The 27,239-nt window shown below is 43.3% G+C and overlaps 2 protein-coding genes and 1 long non-coding RNA gene across 5 annotated transcripts in view; 2 read left to right on the forward strand and 1 right to left on the reverse strand.

Annotated features, from left to right (window-relative positions):
* LOC111065223 (palmitoyltransferase ZDHHC9) overlaps positions 1-27,239 on the forward strand; it is a 35,803-nt gene that overhangs the window by 3,305 nt on the left and 5,259 nt on the right. Inside the window, exons 3-10 of one of the 3 annotated variants that reach the window (XM_022353280.2) lie at positions 14,774-14,892; positions 14,958-15,115; positions 15,235-15,407; positions 15,533-15,727; positions 17,680-17,989; positions 22,202-22,464; positions 22,567-22,824; positions 23,936-24,032. In XM_022353280.2, the coding sequence (XP_022208972.1) occupies positions 14,774-14,892; positions 14,958-15,115; positions 15,235-15,407; positions 15,533-15,727; positions 17,680-17,989; positions 22,202-22,464; positions 22,567-22,824; positions 23,936-23,972 (1,513 nt within the window). In that variant the 3' untranslated portion in view covers positions 23,973-24,032. Of the gene's footprint in view, positions 1-14,773; positions 14,893-14,957; positions 15,116-15,234; positions 15,408-15,532; positions 15,728-17,679; positions 17,990-22,201; positions 22,465-22,566; positions 22,825-23,935; positions 24,033-27,239 lie in introns of those variants that run through there. The other 2 variants (XM_022353281.2, XM_022353279.2) reach the window with 2 other exon arrangements.
* Positions 1,134-1,567, reverse strand: LOC111067514. Its single transcript, XR_002607123.2, has 3 exons — positions 1,527-1,567; positions 1,358-1,402; positions 1,134-1,248 (listed from the first exon to the last, which is right to left on the reverse strand). It is a non-coding gene; the product is annotated as an uncharacterized LOC111067514 (long non-coding RNA).
* LOC111065224 lies at positions 24,907-27,008 on the forward strand. The gene has a single exon (XM_022353283.2). It carries the CDS (start codon positions 25,455-25,457, stop codon positions 26,403-26,405), a length of 951 nt encoding a protein of 316 aa, XP_022208975.2. The 5' UTR covers positions 24,907-25,454; the 3' UTR covers positions 26,406-27,008.

Raw genomic sequence — 27,239 nt, forward strand, 5'->3', positions numbered from 1 at the left:
TTTGTAGTTCTCTGCGCTTTTCCCCCTCCTTCCATCTGTCTGTCTGTTTCTCTTTTTTTTTGGGGTCTGCCTCAATGCCACAGGTTGTCTTTGTTTCCACCACGCTCCTGCCTACGCCCCCTCCCCCGGCCGAATCGAAATGAAAAGAGAATTAAGTAAAACATGACAGTCATTGCGTCACAGCCGCTTGAACAATAGTTTTTTTAGATATACCCTAGCCACCTACACCCAGATGACCTCCCCCCCCCCCCAATTGGAAGCACACAACTACCACCCACCCGCCGTCCCGCCCACTCGCACACTCCACCACCTCTGGGACACATTGAAATTCTAGAAGAGCCGCCTTCGCCATTGAGCGATGGTTGCTGTGTTATTTCGTTTTTCGTTTTCGCTTTGTCGTTCCGTTCGCTTTCAACAAAAACAATAACAACAGGCTCATCTTCAGTCTGTCTCCCCGGTGGACACCAGAACACCAGCACAAGGTGGAACAAATGGCAAAGAAACGAAACATGAAACACGTGAACTTGGGAGCACGTGGAGGGAGAACGAGGATCATTGAACACCTACGTACATACTTCTAGGAACTAAACTTCTGGGATTGTAAAAAAAAGAAACGGAAAAGAGAGACTCCTTCCGAGCACTTGTTGGTGTCTGAATTTAAAATTTAAAAAACTTCAACACCAGACTCATCGTTCTGGGCTGCTGAGAATGGTAAAAGAAACACATACAATATACATATGTATATACCCTGCAGTACGGGTAAGCGATGTGTAAGCAACCACACATCGATGGCAACGTCATGCAGCTCGATGACATAAGCGATGACCTGCCATACGATGGGCTGTTTACTTTAACACAGGGATGTCCTAGGAGCATAATCGATGACATAGTAAGCGAGAATTAGCCGAAAGTCAGGCCTTAATAAGCGATGAATTTCCCTTAAAAAGTAAGGCCTTAATAAGCGATGAATTTCCCTTGAAAAGTAAGGCCTTAATAAGCGATGAATTTCCCTTAAAAAGTAAGGCCCTAATAAGTGATGTATTTAAGTAAAAATTTTTGATATTTTGATGAAAAAGGCATGGGTAAATTCTGTTTTAAAATATTAAATTTCTTTTATTTATTGTTTTCTTATAAAAATGTATACATATTCACATTTTTGTGCTGTGTGTTCTTTTTTCCACAGAACCTTTTTAGTTTTTTTGATTTGCTCATGATCGTAAGGTCGTCGTGGTCATTCAACTGTATCGCCTTTAAAATAAGATGGGTTAATTAAAATATTTCTCAATTTGTTAACAATGCTCTCAGTAGATCAGCAGTGCATTTGCGCCAAAAACAAAACACTCGCCAAGATATGTACCTGTTCGACTCAAGACTCGCAAGAACCAATCGGGTGGTTTTTTTTCTGTTTTCGTTGTTGGAAATGAAAAATTTCGTCCAAAACGCATTTAATTTCGCACTATCACATTTTCTTCATTTTTTACAACGCACAATAGACTATTTTTAATTAAATGAAACACTGCACTTACCTGATAATAATTTTTCCCAAAATAAACAAAACCTGCGTCTCACTTTTCACCGCATAATTCTAACAACGTTGTCGATGCCGACGGCAAAACCGAATTCTGTTACGGCACGAGTCGTAACAGAAAGAAACAAAGAAAAAAAAAGAGTTGTCAGACCGACGCGTCGATCGCGACGTCGACGTCATATTCTACTCGTCTGTTGCAGCGGCAGAGAAAAAATCTTGAATGACGCGTAGTTGACATTTGTCATCGCTCACTTCTGGTACTGCAGGGTATTTAATATATTTATACATACAATTCTACGATTCTAGCGAACACAGAAGTTTCTTCCTGATTTTACCTGAACTAGTTCCAACCCTTCTTCCCGCAACTTTAACCCCCACTGGGGCTTCCGGGGCAAACGCAGAAGGAAAAGGTATCTTTTTTGGTTCGATGAGTTTTTGGTGGTGGGTACTGAAGGGAGTTGGGTGCGGAGCGGAGATTGTGCGTTGGCCACGTGAAAGTTACTTTCATTACGAAATTTTCATGTAATTTAATTTCCATTTTGTTGCTCTGGCAACTCTCATCAAAATGAAATTGTGAGAGAGGAGGAAAGAGAGCAGGTTGGTAGGAGCCGCAGAAGGAAGGGAAGGCAGCATGAAGGGGAGCGTTAACCGGGGTTTAATCTTTCAAAGCAAATAAAAAAAATATAATAATTAATGTATGAGGGGGTGAAGCAGGGAGAGAGAACACTTTGGCTAGTCTAGATGAAGAGAAGGCTACGGGGCAAGGGGGTGGTGAGAGGTGTGCAGAGCGGGCATTTGCGGTCACTATGGTAAAGCTCCCTCCACTTTTCCTCCTCCGCTCAATCCTATTAAATGCGGTTTGCAGCTTGCGCTAAAAGCATTTCAAGGATTTAATTTTTTCATATTTCTTTGACTATATCCCCCACCGCCTCTCGCTCTCTCCGTTTCTTTGCTCTGGGGTGCATGTTCTTCTTTCCAGTCCCCAACGTATGCTTTCGATGTTCTCTTCTCTCCGTGTGTGTGCCTGTTGCTATATGTAGTACCAATTAGTACTGCCAATTACACTGAGCCACAGAGGAGCTGAAAACGAAACGTCACTTGTACAATTATCCGCCATTCAATAGCTCGCTCCCAAGGACACGGATGGATATCATACAGCTCCCATTTGCACATATTCAGATCGAACTGAACCTACAGACATATATCCGATACTATCGTTGTAGTATATGGAAGCCCTTGCCATTGCCATTGCCGCGGCTCACTTCGTTCACTTGAGTTATGTTTCCTTTGTGAATATTCTGAATATTTCGGAACATTTTCGTGCAATTAGTCGGGAACAGTACATTTTGAAGTCTGCCAGTGATAAACGGTTTGTTGAGTCCGACAGCACAGCCACAGATTTGAATCGTATGAATTGTATGCTTACATTTATTTATGCTATATGCAAACATATATAGTACATACGTAAGTACATATGTATGTATCATGTATCTATTTAGTTTCCATAGAACCGATACATCTGAAAGGGTATTAGAGCTTCGGTACCGGAACTAGACAAGGGCACACGAACACAACCCCTGGACGAGCACCCTGGATACACATATTTTCCCTTCTTTTCGTTTTTCCAGCATTTTCCTCGAGATTTTCTAATTGAATTGAATTAGTGTCAGCCACGCGATATAAATTATGCATATACTAGAAATGTACATAGAAAGAACATATGTACATTCATACATACATGACAATATTCTGCATATTGAATAGGGGGACTCGGGGCTTGATTGCAGCTTTGCCTGCACCTGAGAGACACCCACACACGCTTCCACCCTCCACACCCCTTGCCCATGCTGAACTACCTTCGACTACCTGTCGCCCCCACAAGCAACAGCGCAGCAATAATATATATGAACATATGTATGTAAGTAAACTCGTATGTACATGTATGTATGCATGCCTGTTATAAATAACCCGTCAACTATTTCCACAATATAGATGGTGCACAGTACGTAGCACGCCAAAGACCGGGGCATATTACATATTCGATGAGGTAAATGTTCGCACAGATATTTTCAGTTGATCCCTTATTTGAATTCGTTTGAGCCATTTCTCAGTGTCTCCTGGCAGTGTCCCCCGTCCCCTGGAGAGAGAGAGAGCTAGATTGGCCGTTTCACCCACTGCGCAGCGCGTTCAATTTTAATTTTATCCATTTCGATTTTAATCAGATCCAACCGCTTGTAATGAAATTACATACTTGGAACGTAACCCTTCGAAATCGAGTTAATGGCATCGTATCCCCCCTCCGCCCAGGAAGGACTTTATCAAATTATCTGCTTCTCTGTGTCGCCTTGTCCTTCGTTCGCTCCTGTCGCTGCCCGTTCGCTTAGGAGTTTTGCCCATCTCTAACGTATCGATATTTATGTCATCTACACCCCGCAATTATGTGCCTATAAATGTATGCAATTTGCGTTGCAAAGTACACCCAAAGTACGCTCCCCCCACCCATGGCATATGGAACTATAATTAGGTGTACTCTGCGTGTGCTCCAGGCAACCGGCTTGGGCTAAGGGAGAGAGGGCGATAAGGAGCCACATTCCATTGTCCAGCAGTGTCGATTGATCAATTGTATGTTCCTTCGGTTGAGCTCTGAAATCTTTGGAATCGTTCTTTCCTAGAAACCATTCTCCTGCGTGACTCGATTGTATTACGACATTTTGAATCCGAAACACTCTCAAGTTGCGATTTTTTTTTGCCCACAAGATATTCTTAGATATTCGATCCTAGGTATTCGATTCCCTAAAAAAGTCAAAGCCGCTGGGACAATCTTTAAACTGATTAATCAAAAACAAAAATGAAAGCACATAGACAAATACTGTTTCTGTTCCGTTGAGTTCCCAGAAACACTTTTCATGCTTGAGTGGATCGCATTTCAGTTTTAGTACTACTCCACAAAATCCCACCCGAGAGGCGAACCCGAGCGAGCGGGTTGGCGGTGGGGCGTTCGTAGTACTCGTTCGTCTATTGTTTTTTTTGTTTTTTTCTTTTCTATGGCGTTTCCATTGCCATGCGATCGGTGCTTTTTGTGTCCAACTTGTTAATGAAAATAAATTTCTGACGCCGTCGCTGGGCTCTGATAAATAATAACAATAATAACAAAGGTATGTGCCTGTGCCTCTATTTTTTTGTTTGTGTCTGTCGTTTCTGTAGATGTTGCTGCCCGTTGATAATATCCGCCGGCCATTGCCATAAAAAGCAATGAGCAAAAAAAAAAAAAAAAAACAACAACATAAAAGTCGGAAAAGCAAGAAAAAATAACAAAATAGAGCTACTCACATTTTGTATACCCTACCTGGCAGCAAAACCCCTGCACGTGCCATGAACCATGAGAAATTCTGACTTAACCCGTTAGAACCCATCTTGCAGATCGTTTTCTTCAGGAAAAGCTCTAAATATTCCGTGAAGATTTGGTAGTAGGGGATGCTCGGAGTTTGCCCCCCCTCCATTGTTATGTGAATTACCAGCGGCTCACATTAATCAATATTCTCTCCACTGAATAACGAAAGGGTATCCGAAAAGCAAAACTAAGCGCAAACAAACGTCAGCCGCAGCGGCAACAGTAGCAGTCGAAAAAAAGCACAAGAAGAAGAGGAAGTGAAAGAAGGTGAATAAGAGGTGGAGGGAGGGGTGTGGGGGCGAGTTGAGCTGAGCTGTGCTGAGCCGAGTGTCATTGCCACGCCTTTATCGTCCTCCACTCTCCACACACCTCCTCTTCTGTGCCTTGAAATGCTCTGCTCTAGTTCAAGGTGTATTCGCATGCGAGGTTTGGCATTTCATGCCCGCTCTCTGGCTCTCTCTGTCGTTGTGTCTATCTAGGCTCAACGACTACGCGTAAAACAAACGGAATACCCCGCCATCCTCTCTCTATCCTCTCACGCTTTCTGGGCACCCTGCCTGCTGTTGCTGTTCCCGAACCAAACTGTTAAATCCTTTCCAGTCGGTTCTAGTCACCTGTTGGATCTGCTGCGTGATGAAGTAGTTTCCAAAAAAATATGTAAATGAAGCCCTAATATGAAAACCCTAAACAAACTCATACTCTTGCAAAAGAGTCCATTGGACGAGTTCCATTGCTTGTGTATGTACATCTCGTGTGTAAGAAAAGTTATAGTTAAGGTTATAATAATGATACAAAGGATAATCCACCTCCACCACACCTCCACAGGTGCCAAGGTCCTTACTCCACATTTCCACATTTTTAATCCGACTAGACCACCGCGGTGGATAGCCAATCTTGTTTAAAAATTGTCCCCTCCCTAACCCCCGCCCTTCTGGCAATACTGAAATCTATGTGTGGTCTGTGATGCTTGGTCCTCCATAAGCCATTATCCTCCTGGACTAATAATACGAGTACATTGAAAGCCTACATACATAATCCCATTGATTACATATGTACATATGTATCTATGTAACTTCAATGTTTGGTAACGAAGTTGAGTAGTACACAGTATTTGCGATGGATGGATCGATAATATATTTATAATTCACATACTGCCGTATTTATTATTTGAATTTCAATAAATCTGCAGTCATTTTTGTATCTCTTTCTCGCTCTCTCTCTCTCTTTCTGTCTCTTTGCCACTGTCTGCAGTGAAATCGATAAATTTCAATTGTCGATTTGCACCTACACACACACACACACACATACACGCACACGAACACCCTCACGTGCAGGGGCATTTCATTTACCGTTTTCTTCTTAACGATTACTCATTTGCAGTTAAAAGATTAAAAGCTAGCAATCCCCTTCCTTCCCCACTGCTGATACTGTTGTCCAATGTCAGTGACGTTTACCCCTTGCTACCACCCCTCTCCATCATCATCTCCCTCATTCTCTGTATCTCCCTCTTTTGCAGCACTTCTCTCTCGTGATTTTTATTTACAATGATTTATCCTCCACACAGAAATAAACTCTGAATATTTTCCATTAAATTTGAGTTGGTTTTTTTTGTTGTTGCAAGGACATGAGAAAGAGAGAGACAGAACAAAAAAAAAGAGAGTACATTTTTTTTGCCACTTAGCTGTTTATTGAGTGGATTAATTGTGACAGTTCTTGGAACTATATTTTTTCCTGGTATTTTCCAGTTGAATACAAGTTCCCGTTTGACTTCTCCCTCTCCTTCTTCCTGTCTTTATATCTTTTTTTTCACGAAATATTAATTAAAATTTTTAATTAGGCAAAAAACGAGGGAAAATGTCATGAAAAGTTTAAGAAACTTTGCCAAATGCGATGATGATGGTACTAGAGAGTGAGAGAGGGAGAGGGAAAGCGTGAGAGTTGGCTGGTAAAAAGGGAATGAAAAGGGAGGAATGGGAGGAAAATCCACATGGAAGTGGTGGATGTGTAGAGGAGAGAGACAAAGTGGAATATGTCGACATTGAATGTCGTCGACAAAGAGGGGGAAAAAGTTTGTATTTTTAGTTTGCTAAAACAAACGCACAAAAACTGTTTGTTTTCCCCCAGCCTTGGTCCCACTTTAAACATTAACCCAGGCCATCTGCCTTGCCTACCCTCCCTTGCCACTCTTGCACTCAAATATATTACGCATACGCCCTAGAGGCCATCCATCCAAATTTAATTTCATTCGCCCCGTCATAAATACACACACAAAAAGAGGCAACGCCAAAGAAAGGGTTAACTAAGCAGGAGCTAAGTAAAGTAAAACACAAAAAAAAATAAAAAGACAACTGGAAACTCCGCGAATTTCTCAGACATCGGAATATATCGAATGCAAATGATTCAAGACATAAATATGTTTGTCAGTGCTCCGTTGACTTGAAATTCTATTTTTTGCGGCAGAGATGCCGTCACGCAATGCCAGACGAGAGCATATCCCAGCAGGAGCTCACTTTCTCGAAGAGGGGGAAGAGATTACAGGAATTTTGTCAAAGCTCAAGTGCAGTCTGTTCCCCCCCCACGAATTCTGTGGAAAATTGTCTGCAATTTGAGTGAATCTTAAGTGAAGCGATTACCAAGTTAATCGTTTAATTGAGCCAAAATACAGAAAAACGGACAAATATCAGGAGAATCGGCGTGAAATGCAATCAACGTTAATTGAAAGCCATTAAGGTAGCTAACTGCAGGAAAGCAACTCTGAAACTGCATATAGTTTCCACTATCTGTAATATATATATACATACATACACATAAATATATATTCATATATCTCAAGCGATCAACCATAGATAAATAGTGATTTTGAGGCATACTCTGCCCTGCCCACACACATCAGCCAACTATTTATTTGTTCCAAATTCAGAACAAGAAAAAGCATTCCATTCTTTCTTTGATTATTTCTCGATTTGGCAAACATACATTAAGTAATTCCTCTTGATTTTCATTTTCGATTTCGATTTGTCTGTGTGTGTTTTTTCTTTTAAATAAATATATTTCACTCGATGATTTTGTAACACCAGACAGGCACTCGACTCGCCTCCTCCTCGCAGATGGAAAATAAACAAACTTTTAAAGCAGCGAACGAACGGCAAAGAAAAAATTGGGTTAGACGAGGAGAGGGAAGAATCACGTAGTTGTCTTATCATTCAAGATACTTGCAGATACATACACTATTCCAGTACCACAGAGCCATGGGTGGGCCCAAAAACTTAAAATGGTTGAATTAATGGCTTGCCATTCGGACCTAACTTTTTGCTACAAATCATCTCTTTTCTTTGGCTTATGTCCTAGCTACCAATACCTTTGTTTAAGATCCCCCAAAGGGAATGTTTGGGACTGAGATCCGGTGATTCTGGCATTCGATTAATTCGATCAGGTGAACTTTGTGGTCCGGGCACCGTTTCTCAGCCAGCATTGAAGAGTGGCTTATTCCATGGCATTTGCACAAGTGCGTCAAGAAGTCTGGCTTCTAGATTTGGGAAAATTCCTGGAGCGGGCACAAGGACGCTTTTTGTGTATCGAATATAAAAAAAAAAACAGTTTATTGACCTTGCCACGTCCTGCACCTTTCCTGCCACTACCCTGGTGGACTTTTCCAAAAATTTGTTCGGCTGTCCATAAAACAAAACAAAAAATCAATTTGTTGTGTCGGACTTTCTCCTTGGCCCTTCCCTCCTTCCGCATCGCCTCTCTTTCGTTCTTCCCTCTGGATGGGGGTGCCATCGGCCTATCGCTAGTTACATAAATTTTTTGACAGGGCGCATGACAAACTGAAGGACTGAAGGACGCTCCCCAATCCCCCCCTCCCCTCACACAATTCATAGCGCCCATAAGTATTGTTTGTATGTATTGGGATAAAAATGGCACCACAGCCCACCTGCCGCCACCTGTCGCTTCGCACTCTCGCATTTGGCACTCCTTCTCCACTTCCGCCCCTCTGAAGATTGCCCAATATTTGCGTATAAAACAGACGGGGAGGCGGAAGAGGAGCAGGGGTATGAAGGAGGCGACGATGTACCAACAGCAAAACTGGCACAACAGTTTTTATTTTTACCTGTGGGATAGACTATGGACATGATGTCAGGTCTGCCCCTTCAGAGTGATGCCACACAGCAGCCACAGGCTGTCGAGATGGACGTTCGGGTGGATCCCGTAAGCAGAGAAAAACGGAATAAACATTTGGCAGTCATATCCAATGCAGGGCTCTAATTCACCCTCTCGAGATGGACAGCAGCTTCTTCAGTCATGTCCCAAATAAGTTATGCTTTATTTTTTAAAAGTGGGTTATTATCCATTTGACGATTTTTCGATGAATCCTAATCCCATACCTGGGCTGCCGTGTGGCAATTACTGGGGAAAGGGAAAAGAGGTTATTGGCAGCTGCGCTAACGCAATGCTCGGTAATGCTCGGGAACGTGCAACTGGTTTTTTTCTAGCTTATAAAGTTGGGGCCAAGCTAACAACCTTCCTCGCACTTGCACTCCCACGCTCCTGCCTCTAGTGACTTCCCAGCTCCCTTTCAGCCGATGGATTTCCCTTCTTATCGGCTGGCACCTTATATCGGGGACGCTTAGGCGCTCCATTTGGAGGCCAACAACCAAAAAGCAAAAACCAACTATGCGGATGAGACAACGCACATGTGTAATCAAATCGTACTTCCCATAGCGCCCCACCGCCCCCATATACACTTCTGCGGCTATGTGCCACCTTTGCATAGAAAGAAAGAGTGCCAGAACGAGAGTGAGGGAGAGAGAGAGAGAGTGAGAGAGATAAGTCGGAGGCAAAGTCGAGGCGACGGCTGCCCATGGCCGAAGCAAATTCTTTTCATACACCCCGGTAGTCGTAGGCCCTTGGGTATATGGAATTAGTGTGTATGTACATACATATATTCATTAGATTTCAAGCCATTACGAATTTGTGTGTAACTTTATTTATTTAAATACTTTTGTGTTTAAAAAAAAGTAAATTATATTTAATTTCAAATTTATTATATTGTTTCTACATAAAAACCGAATTCAATATTCAGGATTCAGGATCTCGCTCTTAAGTTTGTGTGTACGTTGTCCGAGTCGATGGGTATCGCACAGTCGCAATGTCCGAATTTGTCGTTTTTCTTTTCCTTTTTTTTCGCTTCGTTCTCGAATGCGGATGACTAACGCCTGCCTGGCTGTCCCTCTCTTTCCACTACTGTTTCGCTTTGGTTTTTTTTTTGTTTTTGCGATAGTAGGATATTTTTGTACTCTATGTGTGTGTGTGTGTGTGGGCGTGTGGTGGAGAAGGGGAACGAGGAAAGTGGAATATAACTTTGGGACTTCGGCCAATGCACAGTGGGCGAAAATTCCGTTCTTATTTTGCCTTAACCTCCCACGGTAAAGCTAGAAAGTTGGAACTTGGAGTATTGGCTGTTCATATTATAAGTGAATTTCGAATTCATTTTCCGTCCGATGCGACCACGAATAATATTATGTAAATATTACATCACAATTTTCGGCGGCATTTCCGACCAATGTGCAATGTGACGACAGCGACGACGCTGTAGCCTTCGTCACCATCGGAAGCCCAACACTCGACTACAGGGTTTTAGATTACTCTACATTAATTAGTCACAGAGAGTCGGAGAATGAACCGAGAGAACTGTTTATTTGCGGAGACCTTGAATAAACCTTAATTGATAAACACCGGACACTGCTATGCTTCTCTACAAATTTAATATATGTACATATGTATCTGCAATTCCATCTATAGAACTGGACATGCTCTATGGCTTGGGCTTGGTACACCTTGTATCCTGTGCCTGTGTAAGAATCGTCGTAGTTGTCGATTTTTCCAATTCCTGTTCCAATCCAATTACAAATATTTAAAATCCCCCGTATTGGTTGCGCAGTGTAGAAAACCATTTTCTCAGCTATGCCTTTGGCGCCGACATATTGTTGTAGATTTTAATTAATGCAGCTGCCATCGAAAGGGGAAGCCACAGACCCAGACCCAGCCCCAGCCCCAGTCCCAGTCGCACTCTGCCCCCCACTCTACAGTGAAACGCACTGTATTTGACGTATGTGTGTGTGTGTGTGTGTGTCTATGTCCATGTTCAGGTGTCAATGTGCCAAGTCAATTAATCGGCGATTGGAATCGCTTTTGCTGTTTGTTCTTGTCGGTACTATACTCCTCCTTTTCTAGTTCCTCCTCCTCCTCGTCCTCCTTCAGGTGCCTTTTTTTGCTAGCTCCCTCCAACTGACTTTCCATCTTTATGACATGCCACAGGACCGCAGGATGATGGCATTCCTGGTGCTGGTACAATATGAGGATGTCTGGATATGACATTTTGCCGGCGCCATCTGCACCGTGCACCGTACAGCGCCCCCCTGTACGCCCCTCGCAGTGCCTAGTTGCCTTATGCGGCATAACATAGGAATTCAATTTCCTGCAAGTAAGCTCTCGCTCTCTCCCTATCGCCCCGCCTGAGGTTGTCTAATGCGCCGGAAATGCTCTTGAAAAATGCTGCACGCAAAGTTCATGGCAATTTTTCCCGCTCAGCGGGGGGCTCAGTGTGTAGAAGGAGCAGAATCAGACGACCCGCTGAGTTTCCGCCTTTCCGCTTTTCCACCTTCGTATTCGTATATCTCTCGTCTCTCAATGCAGTGGAGAGAAGGAGGGAAGGCTCACATTGAATTCAGGGATTATCTCCGTTCCGTCAAGAAGTAAATGCCAAGCGATTGAGATGGATATTGATATTGATAGGAGCACCACGTCGCATCCTTGCCTTTTCCAGAAATTATATTTCCTTCAGGTCTGAGCGGATTTCCATTTGTTTTCGATTCAGCCTCACCCCGCCGTAATTCGTCTCAATTTAAAGTGGCGAGCCCCGCTAACTGCTGTTAGCACTCATATTCGGATGCGCAGATCCTTACCACATCCTTGATATTGCCGGGCCTTACGGGCAAGCAGAGAGCAAGTTTTTATTGTCCTCTCAGTAATGTAATTTTTGTTCCCTAGTTTATGCTACAGTTCCGAGACCCAGTCAGTTTATGGGGTGGTCCAGTAAGAGGCGGAGACGGAGGATCCCTTCATCTTCCATCTATGTAACTCATGAAGATGAAATTGAAATGAATTATTTGTAATAAAAAAGCGGCAAATCCTTCAGGCAGTACACAGCTCAAGCTTCTATGTTCTCCTTCTACTCCTACTCGTGCTCGTGCTCCTGCTCCTGCTACTCCTGCATCCTTGTACTTGGAACAGTGAAAAAGTATATTGCTCTTACCGACACTCTTACTTCTGTTGGCCGCTTCGGATGGTTAAGATAAGATTCCATTTGGGTATGAAGCTATTAACGAGAATATTAACTCATTTTCACATTCAAATTTAATCAGAAGATGTGAGTATATGAGTATGTGAGAAATATTTCACTCCGGATTAATCGACAATCCTTACATTTTTAAATCTAAAAGTTAACTCGATTCTCAGCACTTTTTCTCTGGGTGTATGTTCCCTAGTCATTTCTGGGTCAACTATTTTTGTAGCTCTCTCTCTCTATCTTTCTCTCTCGCTGTCGTGGGCTTTTATGACTTTTCATAAATGGTAGAAAGTCTGTTTTCCCTTCCAGGCCTAGGACTAGGACTAGGACTAGTGGGATTAGCCACAATCAGATTTTTGCAAAATTGAAATGCAAAGCCAACAAAGGGAGTGCATAGAGGAGTAACCATTCCCCGAGAGCAAATTACTCTACGGAATACGGGATACATATATGTACACACATATACATATATGTACATACATATACCATATACATAAATACAGTTTAAATATAATCGGGCATCAGCCTTGAGATTAGAGATCACTCTTTCCCCCTTATCTCCGACTGTTGTGCAATTCCACACACAAAATGGCGTCGCCGTCACTCGGTTATGGCCCACACGTTCCTCCCGCATTCCCCTCGTTGTCTGAGGTAAGAAAAGTGGGTGGGGTGGGGTGGGCAGTGGAGAGGAGAGGATAGAGTGAGACAGAGAGGCTGGAGAAGAGGCCCGTCAATTTGACATTCGATTCCATTCCATTCAATCGAGTCGAGTCGATTAAACGATTAGAGATTCCTGCACACATTGCCGGGCCTGGGACCAGGCCCGTAGCCCACCGGGAATTGTGCAATCAACATTTTTGTGTTCAAACAATTCAAACACTGCTTATAAGTGGGTGGGGGTGAGGTGAGGAGATGATGCATGATGCATGATGTACGTACTCGCATGCCTTGCAAATTATTGTTATTTTTCGTGCTTATTGTGTGCACTTTCATACACAAATTCGTACATGCATATGCGCATACATGTATTACATACATACATATGTATTGCATCGTAAGAAATTCCGAATCCCGCTCGCAGCAAATAATTCTTCTCCGTTCGTACCATTCAAGTCCGTTCTCTTGTGTACAGGCTCAAGCAATTGACAGAAGCTCAGATAAAAGAGCACTTCTAATAATCTCGTTAGATGCATATCTGCTCAAGAGAACGATGTCTGCCGAGTGAGCTGCCACTGTACAGGCATGTAAACATTGCATGGCCTGCATTTCATGAATTCCTATAACCGCAAACCCGTCCTCTGTTTCACTCTCATGCTCCCCTCTACCTGGCTCTCTGTCCCCTCTCTCGCTCTCTCCCACCTGACTCATTCTTCTTTACGTTGGGTGGGGAGGGAGTAGGATGGCGATTAACATAAATCCCTGGCACGTGCTTTGTGTGGCAGCAGTCAGTCGGAGGGCAGCGGCAGCCTCAGTTTCATTTGAGCATTGTAAAAGTTCTATGCAAATAAGGTGGGGACGTAGTTCCGCAGAGGGGTGGGGTGGGCTGGGTTGGGTTGGTAGGAAGAGAGGATGAATAACAGGGCGAGGGGAAGCTTTTTGTTCTTGTTTCGTTACATTTGTTAACGGTAAACAAAACTCGATAAGAATGCAGAAATAAATCAAAAAAAGAGGAGCAGTTCCGGTAAGACGGTAAGCAGGAAGAGGAGGAGAGAAGGTGACGGCGATAGTGAAGTGTGAAATTTTGTGTGCAATTGCTTCGAGCGAAATTTGGAAATCTTCTTCGAAACCCCGAGAGGCCTCCCGCCATTTCCTTCCTCCTTCCTTCCTGCGCTGTTCCGTCTCGTTTCTCCTTTTACTGCCTGCACTTGAAAGCTTTCCCTGCAGGCAATTGCCTGCAAGTCCGGAGTAGGCTAAGTGAGTGATTAAGTGAGAACATAATAATAGAAAGCCAGAGAGAAAGCTGAAGCCAATGCGAAAGCCTTTTCTGCTCGCTTCAGGGACCAGAGCCACACATACCCTTGCAACAACAGATGCAACAGATGCATCTCCCTGGGGCTTGGGGAGAGTTACTCGTACTGGCTAAGTAGTCGAGCCGATTTGGACCAAATACGGATGTATGTACATACATACATACATACATACATATATGTAAACAGAAAAGATAGCGACAATATTACCCAATATTAATGCTTAGTAGGATCGTGCATGCTTTCTTCTCTGCGTTGAATTTAATGTACATATGTGCATATGAATACATATATCTGAATACATATGTATATGAATACATTTATATGAATAAATATACATATGTGAATACATTTATATGAATATAAGTGACCGGCTTTGAGTTCTGTAACAGGTTTGAATGATTACGTATTGTTCCCATTGCAATATACATATGTACATACATACATATGTATGTACTTTGTACATACATAGATCCTAAGCTGCTTAATAAACTTGTGTTACCGTTTCTTTGTTTTGTTTTGATTCGTTCTTTTTTCAGCTGCCAGTACTACGTGAAGAGCCATCCATGGGTGCTGGCCTACCAGGGCGTGATCACATTCTTTGTGCTGGCCAACTTCACGCTGGCGACATTCATGGACCCGGGCATTATACCCAAAGGTATGTAGCGTGCTAAGCGAGGGCCAGCGCTAGTCCGCACAGCCTAAACTTCGACTGCATTCTAGCCTCACCCGACGAAGACTGCGAGGAGGAGCTGCGCGCCCCGCTCTACAAGAATGCTGAGATCAACGGCATCACCGTCAAGATGAAATGGTGCGTCACCTGCAAGTTCTATCGCCCGCCCCGCTGCTCCCACTGCTCCGTATGTAATCACTGCATAGAGGTTAGTACATACCCCGCCCCATACCTCACACAGACACACACACACTCACACACAACCCCAGCCTTTTGCTGCTTTCCCAAAATTGTGATTTTGATTCCGATTTGTTTCTCTCCTGACAGACCTTCGACCATCATTGCCCGTGGGTCAACAACTGCATTGGCCGGAGGAACTATCGATTCTTTTTCTTCTTCCTCGTCTCACTCTCCATCCACATGCTGAGCATATTCTCGCTGTGCCTGGTCTATGTGCTCAAGATAATGCCCAACATCAAGGACACGGCGCCCATTGTAGCGTATCCTTTACCAAGCAAAACATTAATTAATATCTATGCAGAGTTTCTTTGGGGAATGTCCAGTTCCAGTTTTCTCTCCGATATGTGTGTGGTTTCCCTTAACCCTTTTGCGATATCTCCCACAGCATGATACTGATGGGCCTTGTGACCATTCTGGCGATACCCATATTTGGCTTGACCGGCTTCCACATGGTGCTGGTCTCACGGGGTCGCACGACCAACGAGCAGGTCACGGGCAAGTTCAAGGGCGGCTACAATCCGTTCTCGCGCGGCTGCTGGCACAACTGCTGCTACACACAGTTTGGACCACAGTATCCAAGGTGAGTGGACATACATACATACACACAGAAAGTGTGCAAAACTATGAGCTGGAGGTCATCCTAGCTTTGATTCAGACCGATCATGATGCTGAATCACTATATGAATACATACATATGTATATGAATAGTACTATATATGAATACATATATGTGAATTTGAATACATTCATATAAATACTCTCATATGAATATGAATACATTCATGCATTCATACAAATGTCCGTATCAGAGAACTGCATTGAGTAATGATCTCGATCCTGATGCTGAATCACTATATGAATACATATATGAATACATGTATGAATACATTTATATGAATATGAATACATTCATATGAATATGAATACATTCATACAAATGTCCGTATCAGAGAACTGCATTGAGTAATGATCTCGATCCTGATACTGAATCACTATATGAATACATATATGAATACATTCATATGAATATGAATACATTCATATGAATATGAATACATTCATATGAATATGAATACATTCATATGAATATGAATACATTCATGCATTCATGAATACATTCATATTAATATGAATACATTCATGCATTCATACAAATATCGGTACTAGAGAACTGCATTGAGTAAGTATCCAAGGTAAGTCGATATACATATGTACATACATACACAGACACACACATACATACATACATACATACAAACATACATACATACAAACATACATACATTCGTACATACATACAAACAAACATACATACATACAAACATACATACAAACATACATACAAACATACATACATACATACCTACATACAAACATACGTACAAACATACATACATACAAACATACATACAAACATACATTCGTACATACATACAAACATACATACATACATACATACAAACATACGTACAAACATACATACATACATACATACATACAAACATACATACATACATACAAACATACGTACAAACATACATACATACATACATACATACAAACATACATACATACATACAAACATACGTACAAACATACATACATACATACAAACATACATACATCCATACAAACATACATTCGTACATACATACATACATACAAACATACATACATACATACAAACATACATTCGTACATACATACATACATACAAACATACATACATACATACAAACATGCTTACCCATACTTACCAACCCCCCAGCCCCTGTGCCACTATTGGTGGCGTGGCGTGGCTTGGCTGGGCTCTCTGGATTTTTGTTCTGCCATTCGCAAGGAATGTGTGTTCGAGATGATATCGATTTGTGATTGTTAATTTTAATTGCTGAACTGAACGCTTGAATGGAAACACTTGTCTTTCTGGCGCACTGCTTATTGGTAGCCACAAATGTCAATCATGCAATAAATTCCATAATCGAATACCGTGTGCAATTACGACGCAGCCACCCACACCTACATATGTACATAGGTACCGAATATAAAACACAATCTGAAATGTTGCAATTCATATATGTATATATTTACATATGTACATTCATACAAGTTGATACACAATTTATTTAAATCGTTAGATTAAACTTGTCAAACTGTCCAGCGTTTGGATTGTCCTGTCAATTTCAATCATATCAAATTTTGTTGCCGGAGCTGCTGCTAAAGTAGCAATCAAATATTTTATCTGCACAACGTGTATTGATAACTTACTTGGTACCTTAAATTACGCTCTTAAATAATGCATGTAATGCATTAAAGAGAGTAGAAGGAGAGCTACAGCAGAGAGCAGAGCAGAGCCAGCCGCGGAGATTCAGCCGAGATTCAGGCGAGTTCGGCTTGTGCAATCAACGTGATTTGATACCATCAATAAAAAGAGAATTAAACAATATCTTGCATGCATATAATACTAGATACATATACATACATATATAATGTTCGTACAATATGCGTTTCCGTGTTTTTCTTTCACCCTCTTAGCTTACTCAACCCAAAGAAGTACGAATCAAGGCGATCGCAGACCCAGAATCAGGCCATTAGCACGATATGCAACGATCGGACCAATCAACAGAACAACTCCAGTGGTGCCGGTGGCAACGGGACTGCTGCTGCTGTCGGTAGTGCTGGCGGCGGCGGTGCCGGGGGCGGTATGCGTGGTACAGCGGTGCAGTATTCGCCCCGCTCCTACTACGAGTCAAGTCGGGAGAAGCGTGGAATTCAGGTAAAGACTTATATGGCCGAGGGCAATGGTTATAATCAACGGTCGGGCAGCACAACGCTTTACAGTAAGGTGGGTAAACAAAATACATTTTTTGAAACAAAACAAAATCTTCGAAAAACTTCAAACCAAATAAAACTCATTGAAAAGAGCAAGCAAATTAATGCAAAGCCAAAACAAAAACCAAAAACAGATTCCCATTACATATATCTATGTATCCTATATCTATTGTATCTAACTAATATACCTAATATATATCAATATATACTATACCCCCTAGTTATCCAGATGGCGACAGCAATCCCAAACGATCACTCGTTCCCTCTTTGGTGCAAAAATGTCTCCCTCTCCACTCTCCACTCTCTTTCTCCCTTCATCTCTGTCTCCTATTCTGAGCTTTTTATGGCTAATGGGGGATTGCTGGCGCCACCTGTTGTTTGTTATTTTGATTAGCTAATGTTGTTGTAATCGTAATTGGTGTTTTTATTCTTTTTAAAACGTAACTGTAACCGTTAACCGTTAACTGTTGTTTGTTTCTGTTTGTTTGTTTCCGTATCTTCTTGTTTTTGTTTTTCTCGCTTCGAGCGCGCTCGATGATTTCCGCCTCCTTCCTGTTCTCTCTTACTTTGGATCTCCTTTAGTTGCTCATTTATCATTTGCTCTAATCCCCATACCGCCCGACCCCCAGCCAGACCAACTTTTAATTATTTTAATAACTAATAACTACCAAATCGATTCGAGTGTACGAGTGTAAATATAGTACTACGGGTGTGCAGTGAGGCTCTATTGAGCGGACAGATTGAACACAAACAAAAACGGGAAAACCTTAATTCTTGCAACCTTAACACAAGGTCGTCCGCAGGGGTAGTAGCCACTGCCCGACCAGCATTGTGCTCCTGTCTAATTTCGGCAGGCTACATGATTTTCAGAGCTTGCATTTTCCAATATGTTTTATGCATACTATGTGCGAGGGCCCTGTAATAATAATAGATATTGGTGCTGTCTCCTCATTGGGGAATTATCGTCCATCTGCTTCCAAGTTGTAATCCAATCGAGAAGATATCGATTACTATGAATGCACAAAGGGGAGAATTTAGAGCAGACTGCGGAGACTTGGTACTTTTTTCTTCTAAAATACAAACAAATGACGGAACTCGTGCACTTCAAAGTTGATTTTTAATTGAAAAGCTTGACTGTATTTTGGATTTCAAAGTGAATCAGGATATGGATGGATGGATTACCGTACAAAAGATGTACATTTGTATGTAATTATATCCTTGGGGCCCTACGTGTCGTGCCACCATTGCTAGACCTGCACCTTACCTCTCTCCCTCTGTTTCCCAACACTCTACACTGCAAACATTAAGTTCATTTTTTGTTGGCTGCTGCACTCACATACGCTCGTATTTTTTTGTTTCTCTGCTTTTGTGCTTTTCTTTCTGCTTTGGGCTAGAAACCAAATTCGTTCCCTTCCTGCACTTGCCCCTTCCCGCTGCTTATCCAGGGGGAGGCTTGGCGGACGATTAGTTATTTAGTGCCACACCCATTTCAGGACCATTGTAAGACCAAATGATTCGCACACAAAGACCAGTCCTCCACACGCACACCGCACACCCTTCCTCGCTCTCTCTACTTTCTTCTGCTTTCTCTGCCCTCTGCCCGTGCTAACGCTGTGGCTTTTGCCTCTCGATTTGGCTCTCCTTCTTTGCAAGAGCATATAGCCAAGCCCACATATATAGTACCTCCCCCTATATGTACCATAACATTGTAAAATACCTTAACATGTTTCCTCCATCCATGTAAAATTCCTTGGTCCTCTACTTAGTTGGTTCCATTTTTAGAATATTTTTCTCGCCTAACACAAATAATATTTCTGGATTATTTGGAATGCACCTCAATTTCCGTGACTGGTCGGAATAATTTCTGTCTGATACTATCTGAAACGATTATACGATTTCCTAGACAAATACCAAAGGATATAAAAAAGACTTCTTAAAGTAAAGTGAACCTAATATTAATCATCAATTTGTAAAGCTAACATTTTCATTAAATAAATGAAGTAATGCTCAGAGAGTTGTGCTGGAAATATCTTTACAATTGAATTATCCAAAACTAAAACGGATCGAATCGGAAACTTTCTATAATAAAATCAATATTAAAATAAATAATATGCTAGTCATGGGCAAATGTTTTATGTTGTATGGTAGAATGTTACACAAGCAATACATACATATGTATGTATGTAGGTTTTTCTGCAAACACCCAGCCATATATGCCGACCGCTGAAATGTTGAAAATCCATGCAATGAAAACCCGATAATGCATAGTGAAGCAATGAAATAAAATTTCGTTCGCATAAACTTGAGTTACCGATTTAAACTTGATGAAAAGTAAAATGAAGTATTTGCCGTGTAAAAATCAATGCGTATCAATCAACAGAAAATGCTGAGAGCCTCCAAGCAAACACCGGACTGGACCGTCCAGAGTCCAGGTCAAAGTTTCTGCTGGGTCCCATGGGACCTTTCATCGGACTCCGAGAAGTTTCGACTGGTAGAGGGATAACTTCGGCTAGCCGTAGCGGTTTTAGTTTTCACTTAGTTTCTTTTTTCATTTGTTGTTTTCACCACCGCCTTGCCCCATCCCCACCCAACACCGCCTAGCAGCACCAGCACCTTCCCCCCACCTGCCACCATTGCATGCATGCGGATGGACCTGTTGAGTTGCCGTAATCCCGTAATTTTTGCGTTGCGATATACACCTACATATTTAGTTGACCCGCTTCCGTTTGGGCATCTTAACCCGTTTCTGTTACCGTTTCGTGTTCTACCAGAAGGGCGGCCCGCTTTGGCCCGCTCCGTATTGTATGTATGTACGTACATGCTCGAGAACTGTCGTGTTACATCAGTACTACATACATAAATATATATAGAACCATATAGCATACATACTTATATCGAAAAGAATTGGTCGAAACCCGAAACAAAGCAAAAGATAAGACAATGAAATAAAATGAACAAAAAAACTCTACACTTACTGCAAGCACCGAGAAAGGTAAAAACTATCTAAAACCAAAACCAAAAACAAAACAAAACAAAAATTTTATTCTAATTTATTTTTGATTCATGATTGATCGATTGATTGCTTGATTGATTGATCTTGACTTGCCCCCGAGAAGTATTGATTTCAACTTCTTGTCTATTCCTCTTATGATTTCCATTAAAATACATTTATATTTATGTCAAAATTTGGTACTCTTCTCCCTCCTTTGCACTCCCAGTCTTTTTCTCGCTCTCTCTCAAACTTTACCGTTCTGTCGTTCTATCTCTGTCTCTCTCACTTTCTCACTACACTAGCAAATTCGAAACAGTAAGAACAGCAGGAATCCATCCTTTCGATGGTTCCCTGGTCAACGCACATAATATGATGGCTATGATGCATATGATCACCAGAAAAGGAGCGTACAATTGAAACAATATTCTTGATAATAAAAAAAATAATAATAATAATTTTACGACTTCGTTATGGTAAGGAATGTATCGTAGACTTCCACCAGAACTCACAAGCATGATGCCGTTGTCCCTAGATTCCCGTTAGAAACTTAGCCAAGGCACTCCTTGTATAGGTTTTGGTAGGAAAGGGGATGCATTAATCCATTAGGGAACAAGGATGGGCCCACAATGATAATTTCCCCTGTCCTTACACTATTCTACCACGGAATCGAATCTGCAAGGGTAATCAGCGTTTCGTCCCCATTCTCGATTTCCCTTTTGACTGTTTTCGTTTTGCAGTGCTTTTTTCGATACTTTCCCCATTCACGTTCTCCTTCTTTTTTCTCTCTCCCCCCTCCCAATGAACTAAGTAAAAACTGATATTCCACCGTGGCCTCTCTCCGGTTTTTTTTGGGCACACTTTGGGGGAGGGGACTCTCCCCTCCATTCTGGCCCCTCCGCGGCGGGAATTCCACATACATACACACACACACACACACCGACACAACCCCCATTATCCCTCATTCCTACATTTTGTGTACAAATTTTATGTTTCCCTCATTTTATCTCCTTCTTTTCGTTCATTTCCGTCTACATCTACATACATCTATATCTACGTCTACGTTTATTTCTCCTACTTTCTATCCGTTTTTTGTATTATTTTTTTTGTTTTGTTTGGAAACAAACGCAACTAAATGTAGGCCTAAGTCTGTGTCGATCTCTGCTGCTCCCTTTCGCCACCTGTCAATCAATAACTAATCTCCGTCTCTACGACAATCCCTTCGATAATCCACAGCTATCGCCCGGTCGAGAGTGCTCCGACACGGATCTGGAGCCGCCACCCGCCTCACAGAGCCAAGACTGCGAGCCGACGCCGCCGCTGCAGCGCCACAACTCGAGCAACTTCTACCTGCCGCAGGTGAGCGACGGCGGTGGCGTAAACGGCAGCATAGCCACGGGCATGCCCAACTCTCAGAGCACAGCCGGAGGCGGAGGAGGCGACTCGCCCCGACACATGCGCCTCTACCATCCGCGCCACAGTCCGCACGCGCGGCCCAGGTGAGCAATTGGGTTGGTCACTTGGACTATGTGGTCTATCTATCTGTATCTCACTCTCTGCGGAGCCACTACTGATCTCTGTTGTTTCTGTTGCTTCCCCAGGGGTCTGGAACCACAGCGCGGCTACACGAGCGATGCTCTATCGCCGGATCATCCCGGTGGCGTTGGCGTCAGCATTGGCTATGGCGTCGGCGTCAGTGTCCAGCAGCAACAGGCTATAGCGGCGGCAGCGGCTGCGGTGGCGGCGGCAGCAGCACAAAATCAACGCAGCGGGACGACAACTGCCACACCCACCATGCAGCAACGAATTAAGCCGCTGGGCGTAGCAACGCCCCTGGTGATGGCGAGTCCAGTGCGAAGGTGAGTCTCTCCATTCCCCCCTCTCGCTCCTTGTGCTATTCCTCGCTCACCCAGTGCTCCCCTCGCTCCCCTTCTTTCTGCTTCTGTGGTTTGTTGTTGTTCTTGTTATATGTAAGCTCCCCTTTAATCGCTTTAATCAGATGTGCGTGTGCGTGTGCGTGTGCGTGCGTGTGTGTGTGTGCGACTCGTGTGCGTGCTTGTATGTTTGTGTGCTTGGAGTAGTTGTTGCTGCAGATAATCAATCGCCGATTCGCGTTTGTTTTGCTCCTGCATTTGCTTTGCCCCTCTCGTTTCTTGTGCTTCCACTCCTCTCCCGACTGACTGACTGACAAAAGCAGCGAGCTTTGGAAGCTCTGTCGCTCTCTCTTTGGTATGCATTTCCGTTAGCTCAGCTCATCGCCCGCTTACTCTTTTCTATGCGTCGATTAACGGAACTTAGTCGCTGGCTCTCCTCTCCCGCAACTCACTTTGCTGAAGATTACCGCCTCATTACCGCCTTCATTTCGTTCGTCTCCTATCGCTCTTCTCTGCTCTCCCGAAAGAAATGTATCGCTCTCTGTCTGCCCTCCCGCACTTAATATTATTCCAAGGTTCCACCACAGCAGCGCATTCCCATATGAATGCGGAAGGCTCCCTTAAAATGCCCATGAGCTCCATAAGCTAAGCCAAGTATTACTTATTGAAAATTTGCCAGCTGTATTCATCTGTACCATTTATGTATGGTATTTAATGGTCTAAACATGTAATTCGCGGCATCCATATCAAATATCTCTTTTTCCCTGATATGAAATCGGGCTATTAGTTGAGCCTTGGCGTGGGCATACATAGAAAGAAGCGAGATGGCTGTACTCTTTCCTATTCGGCTGAGAAATGGCTGCGACAGAGATGGCCATCGGTTGAACGACCCATGCTTTGTAGGCCACCCTTTTGTATCCTCCCTTGCGTGTGCCCATTCTCACTCTCATTTGGTTTCTTTCACCAACTTTTTATATCATGATTTTTCTGTGTGCACCTTACCTTTATGAACTAATTATTTTTCCAACTTTTTCTTTTTCGTTTTTTATTTTTGTTTGTTTTCTTTTAATGTATGTGCATATATTTGTGTACGAAGTCAATACTCAAATTCTGAGAACAGTACTAATTCCTAAGCTTAAGCTTAATGAGAACCGAAACCGCGATAAAACCAACTGACAAACAACAAAAACCAATCAATGAAACGAAAGCAATAAATCTAATATTAATACAACTATGTACGTCAATGAAAAGATAAGTAAAATCCCCCACAAGGATCAAATGATATCGCTAAGCGAAAGCGGAAGGTGAAACAACGCTGAGGGAATCACAGAAAATACCTGAAACATAACTGAAACTGAAAAACATCAAGATCAACTGAGCCCCAGAACCTGGGACAACTCAGTTCTAGTTCCAGGGGTACCTACACACATACATATATAAATATGGTTCCACTTAGCTCCTACACACACACACACACACAAACACAGACACAGACACAGAGCAAACCACAAGTCAAAGCCGTTGTCATCGTTGTCGTCGTCGTCTTCGTCGTGGTCATCGTCTTTCTTTCTCTTTTTATCGCTCTTACCAACTTGTTTTACCAACTACTACTACTACTTTGCAACCATCAACACGAGCCACGTGCTGCACCCTGTATAAACCTTCTCTACTATTACACTCCTTGTGCCCCGTGCCAAATGCCACGTGCTGCACCCTGTAACTACCTTCTACTACCACACTCCTTGTGCCGTACGTGAGGTGAGGTGAGTTTGATTTTCTTTCTTCTTTCTATTTTGTTTCGTTTCGTTTCGTTCATTTTCGTTGATTCTTCAATATTGTCAGAGTTACTTTATTCTGTTTTGTTTGCGTCCGCTTGTTACCCTTAGTCATACACACCCACACCCACACCCACATCCCCATGCATATGTACATATGTATATGTAACCCACGAGCAGCAGGGAGAGCCATCTCATCTCTTTTTGATCGTTTTCCTGGAACCAGGAACAACCATCCATAGCAGCCATTGCTGAATCGCAATGTGTAGCCTTGCTATGGCAAGACTCGTGTTCTTTCTTGCATATTGCATACCATTCTGTAAATTGAAAAGTACCTGCAGCTGCAGTTACCGAAGCATACTACATACTACATACATGTACATGTACATGTACATAAATTCGGGTATTCTGGTGGGTTTGATTTCGTTGGACTTAAAGCATCTTGAATAGAAATATGTGACCTATCGGCAACGGATAACTCCACAAAGTACTTACGTAGGATATGTAGCAAGAAGTAGGCCTTCGCTTGGGACGATCCAAGTGGTCGGTCAGAGAGCTAGTCCGACTGCCCCAAGTGTCGCTCGAACTGATTTCATTTGGGCTGGCTATTCCATACAGTTTTCAACACAGAACGGAACTCAAAACCGAGCTCTCCCCAAACTTTGCGCAAAAACAAAATTCCAGTTTTTCCAATTGTTAGTTTACATATTTGGCTTTTCACACTTTTCCCCGACCGAACTACAAGTTTGAATAAATTTTCCGCGTAAATCGTACAACCGGATTCGGCGCCACTTACTCTATCCAAAATACACTCAAACCAAACAACCATCGAACCACGAGATGAACAACGAACAGCGAGCGAACGCGTTCGACAGTCGGCGAAACCAGTCGCGACTCCGGGCCCTGAGTCTGCTTGGCAGGAGCCTATCTGGCCGGCGCCCTCACGTGGCGGGCGGCCTTGGCTCGAATTTGGGTCGCGTGCAGGGCGGAGGCGCAGAAGTCGACGACCTTGACTTTGAGGCAGCTGGCGGCGACAGTGGAGTTCAGCCAGGCGTTCGGGCCTCAGTGCTTAACAACGCCCTGATTCAGTTGCAGTCAGCCACCCGCGGACAGAGTGCCAGGTGGATGCGGAGTTTAATGGACCAAACGCACTACACTAGAGGTGGATTCCGCAGCAGCTGGGAACCAAGCCAGGGAGAAGAAGCGGTGGCGTCATCTACATCAGAGAACCACGAGGATTCTTACGACGACGTCAACGAGAACGAGAACCAGAACCAGAACGCCAACGACCTCGGGGACAGAATGGATCAGAGCGCTGGGCAGGCGCCAGTCGCTTATATGCCTGCTTACAGCGGAAGACGTGGAGTGAGTCCAGGACTTATGTTCGCCCAAGGGGGCATTCCCACGTCCAAGCTGGACTACATCACACTGGTCGGCTTCGTACTGGGGTACCTGGCCTCGTACATCCTGTTCCTCCTGTGCTGGTTCTTCGGCTGGCTCAAGGAGCAGATGAAGCTGACACGCAGGCGCCTGCTGGGCCACGACAACCTGTTGGAGTTTTTCGACATCGAGGACGAATCCCGCCACTCCATCCAGACCAAGCTCATCCTGGCGCCGCTCATTCTCTTCTCCATCTTGCTCTACGGTCTGGTCAACATTCTGCACGTCGCGGTCAAGGTGGTGCGCTCCGATGTGCCGCGTACTGTGGTTGACTTTGTTCAGGCCGTGGCCCATAGCGGCCTCCAGGGTACCATTGCCGGCATAAGGACCGGGAGTAAACGCTTCGCCTAGCTGGAGGAACTGGAGCGGACCGCCCGTCCCACACACCAGATTCAAGTATGCCCACCATCTGTTCCACTGCTCTCGCTCTTTCTCTGTCGTCAATGTGTGGGCTGTGGTTCATCGCGAGGAATGGGAATCGCTGTTCATTGACTAAACCAACCACCCAACACCCAACACCAAACCATAGCCCACACAGGGGGTGTTGGGCTGCCGATTGCCAAACTGCGAGGTGGTGCTGACATTTATCATGTGTAACTGTAATATCAACAAAAAAAAAAACAAATACTGAACTGCATAAAGCTCACCATTCAGGCATATTTATACTTATATTATATTCCCCGTGTTTATCGATTAACGTGCGATTAACCTATCGATCACGCAGGCATGCATTCACACATACCACTATAGCGCCACCATACATGCATATATAACTCCTACGAAACCCAACAAACAGATCGGATGGTGAATGTCATTTGTGTGCAGCAGTCTGTTCGATCTGTTCGGTGCATTCGCCAGTCTCTGGTTTTTCAACATTATGTAACCTGAAGGGGGTAATACCAAAGCTGGTGAATGCGATCTAAATAAATAACCGTTGCTTAATTTCCATCCACATTAACTACTCTACTGTATACACGTGCAATTGAATGAAAAATACGCATAAATATAAAAACATAAAGCGCACAGATTGGTACATATATTATATACATATGTCCATGATTAGTTGAGAGTACGAAGCTCCAATTTATTAACCACTCGGAGATTAGCAATTTGCGGATCGAAGCTATGTATTTCCGTACGTACTGGACTTGTGCAGTCTGTCAACTGTCATCTGTCATCTGCCAT

Source organism: Drosophila obscura, unplaced genomic scaffold (assembly GCF_018151105.1).
Source record: "Drosophila obscura isolate BZ-5 IFL unplaced genomic scaffold, ASM1815110v1 contig_73, whole genome shotgun sequence".
NCBI lineage: Eukaryota > Metazoa > Arthropoda > Insecta > Diptera > Drosophilidae > Drosophila > Drosophila obscura.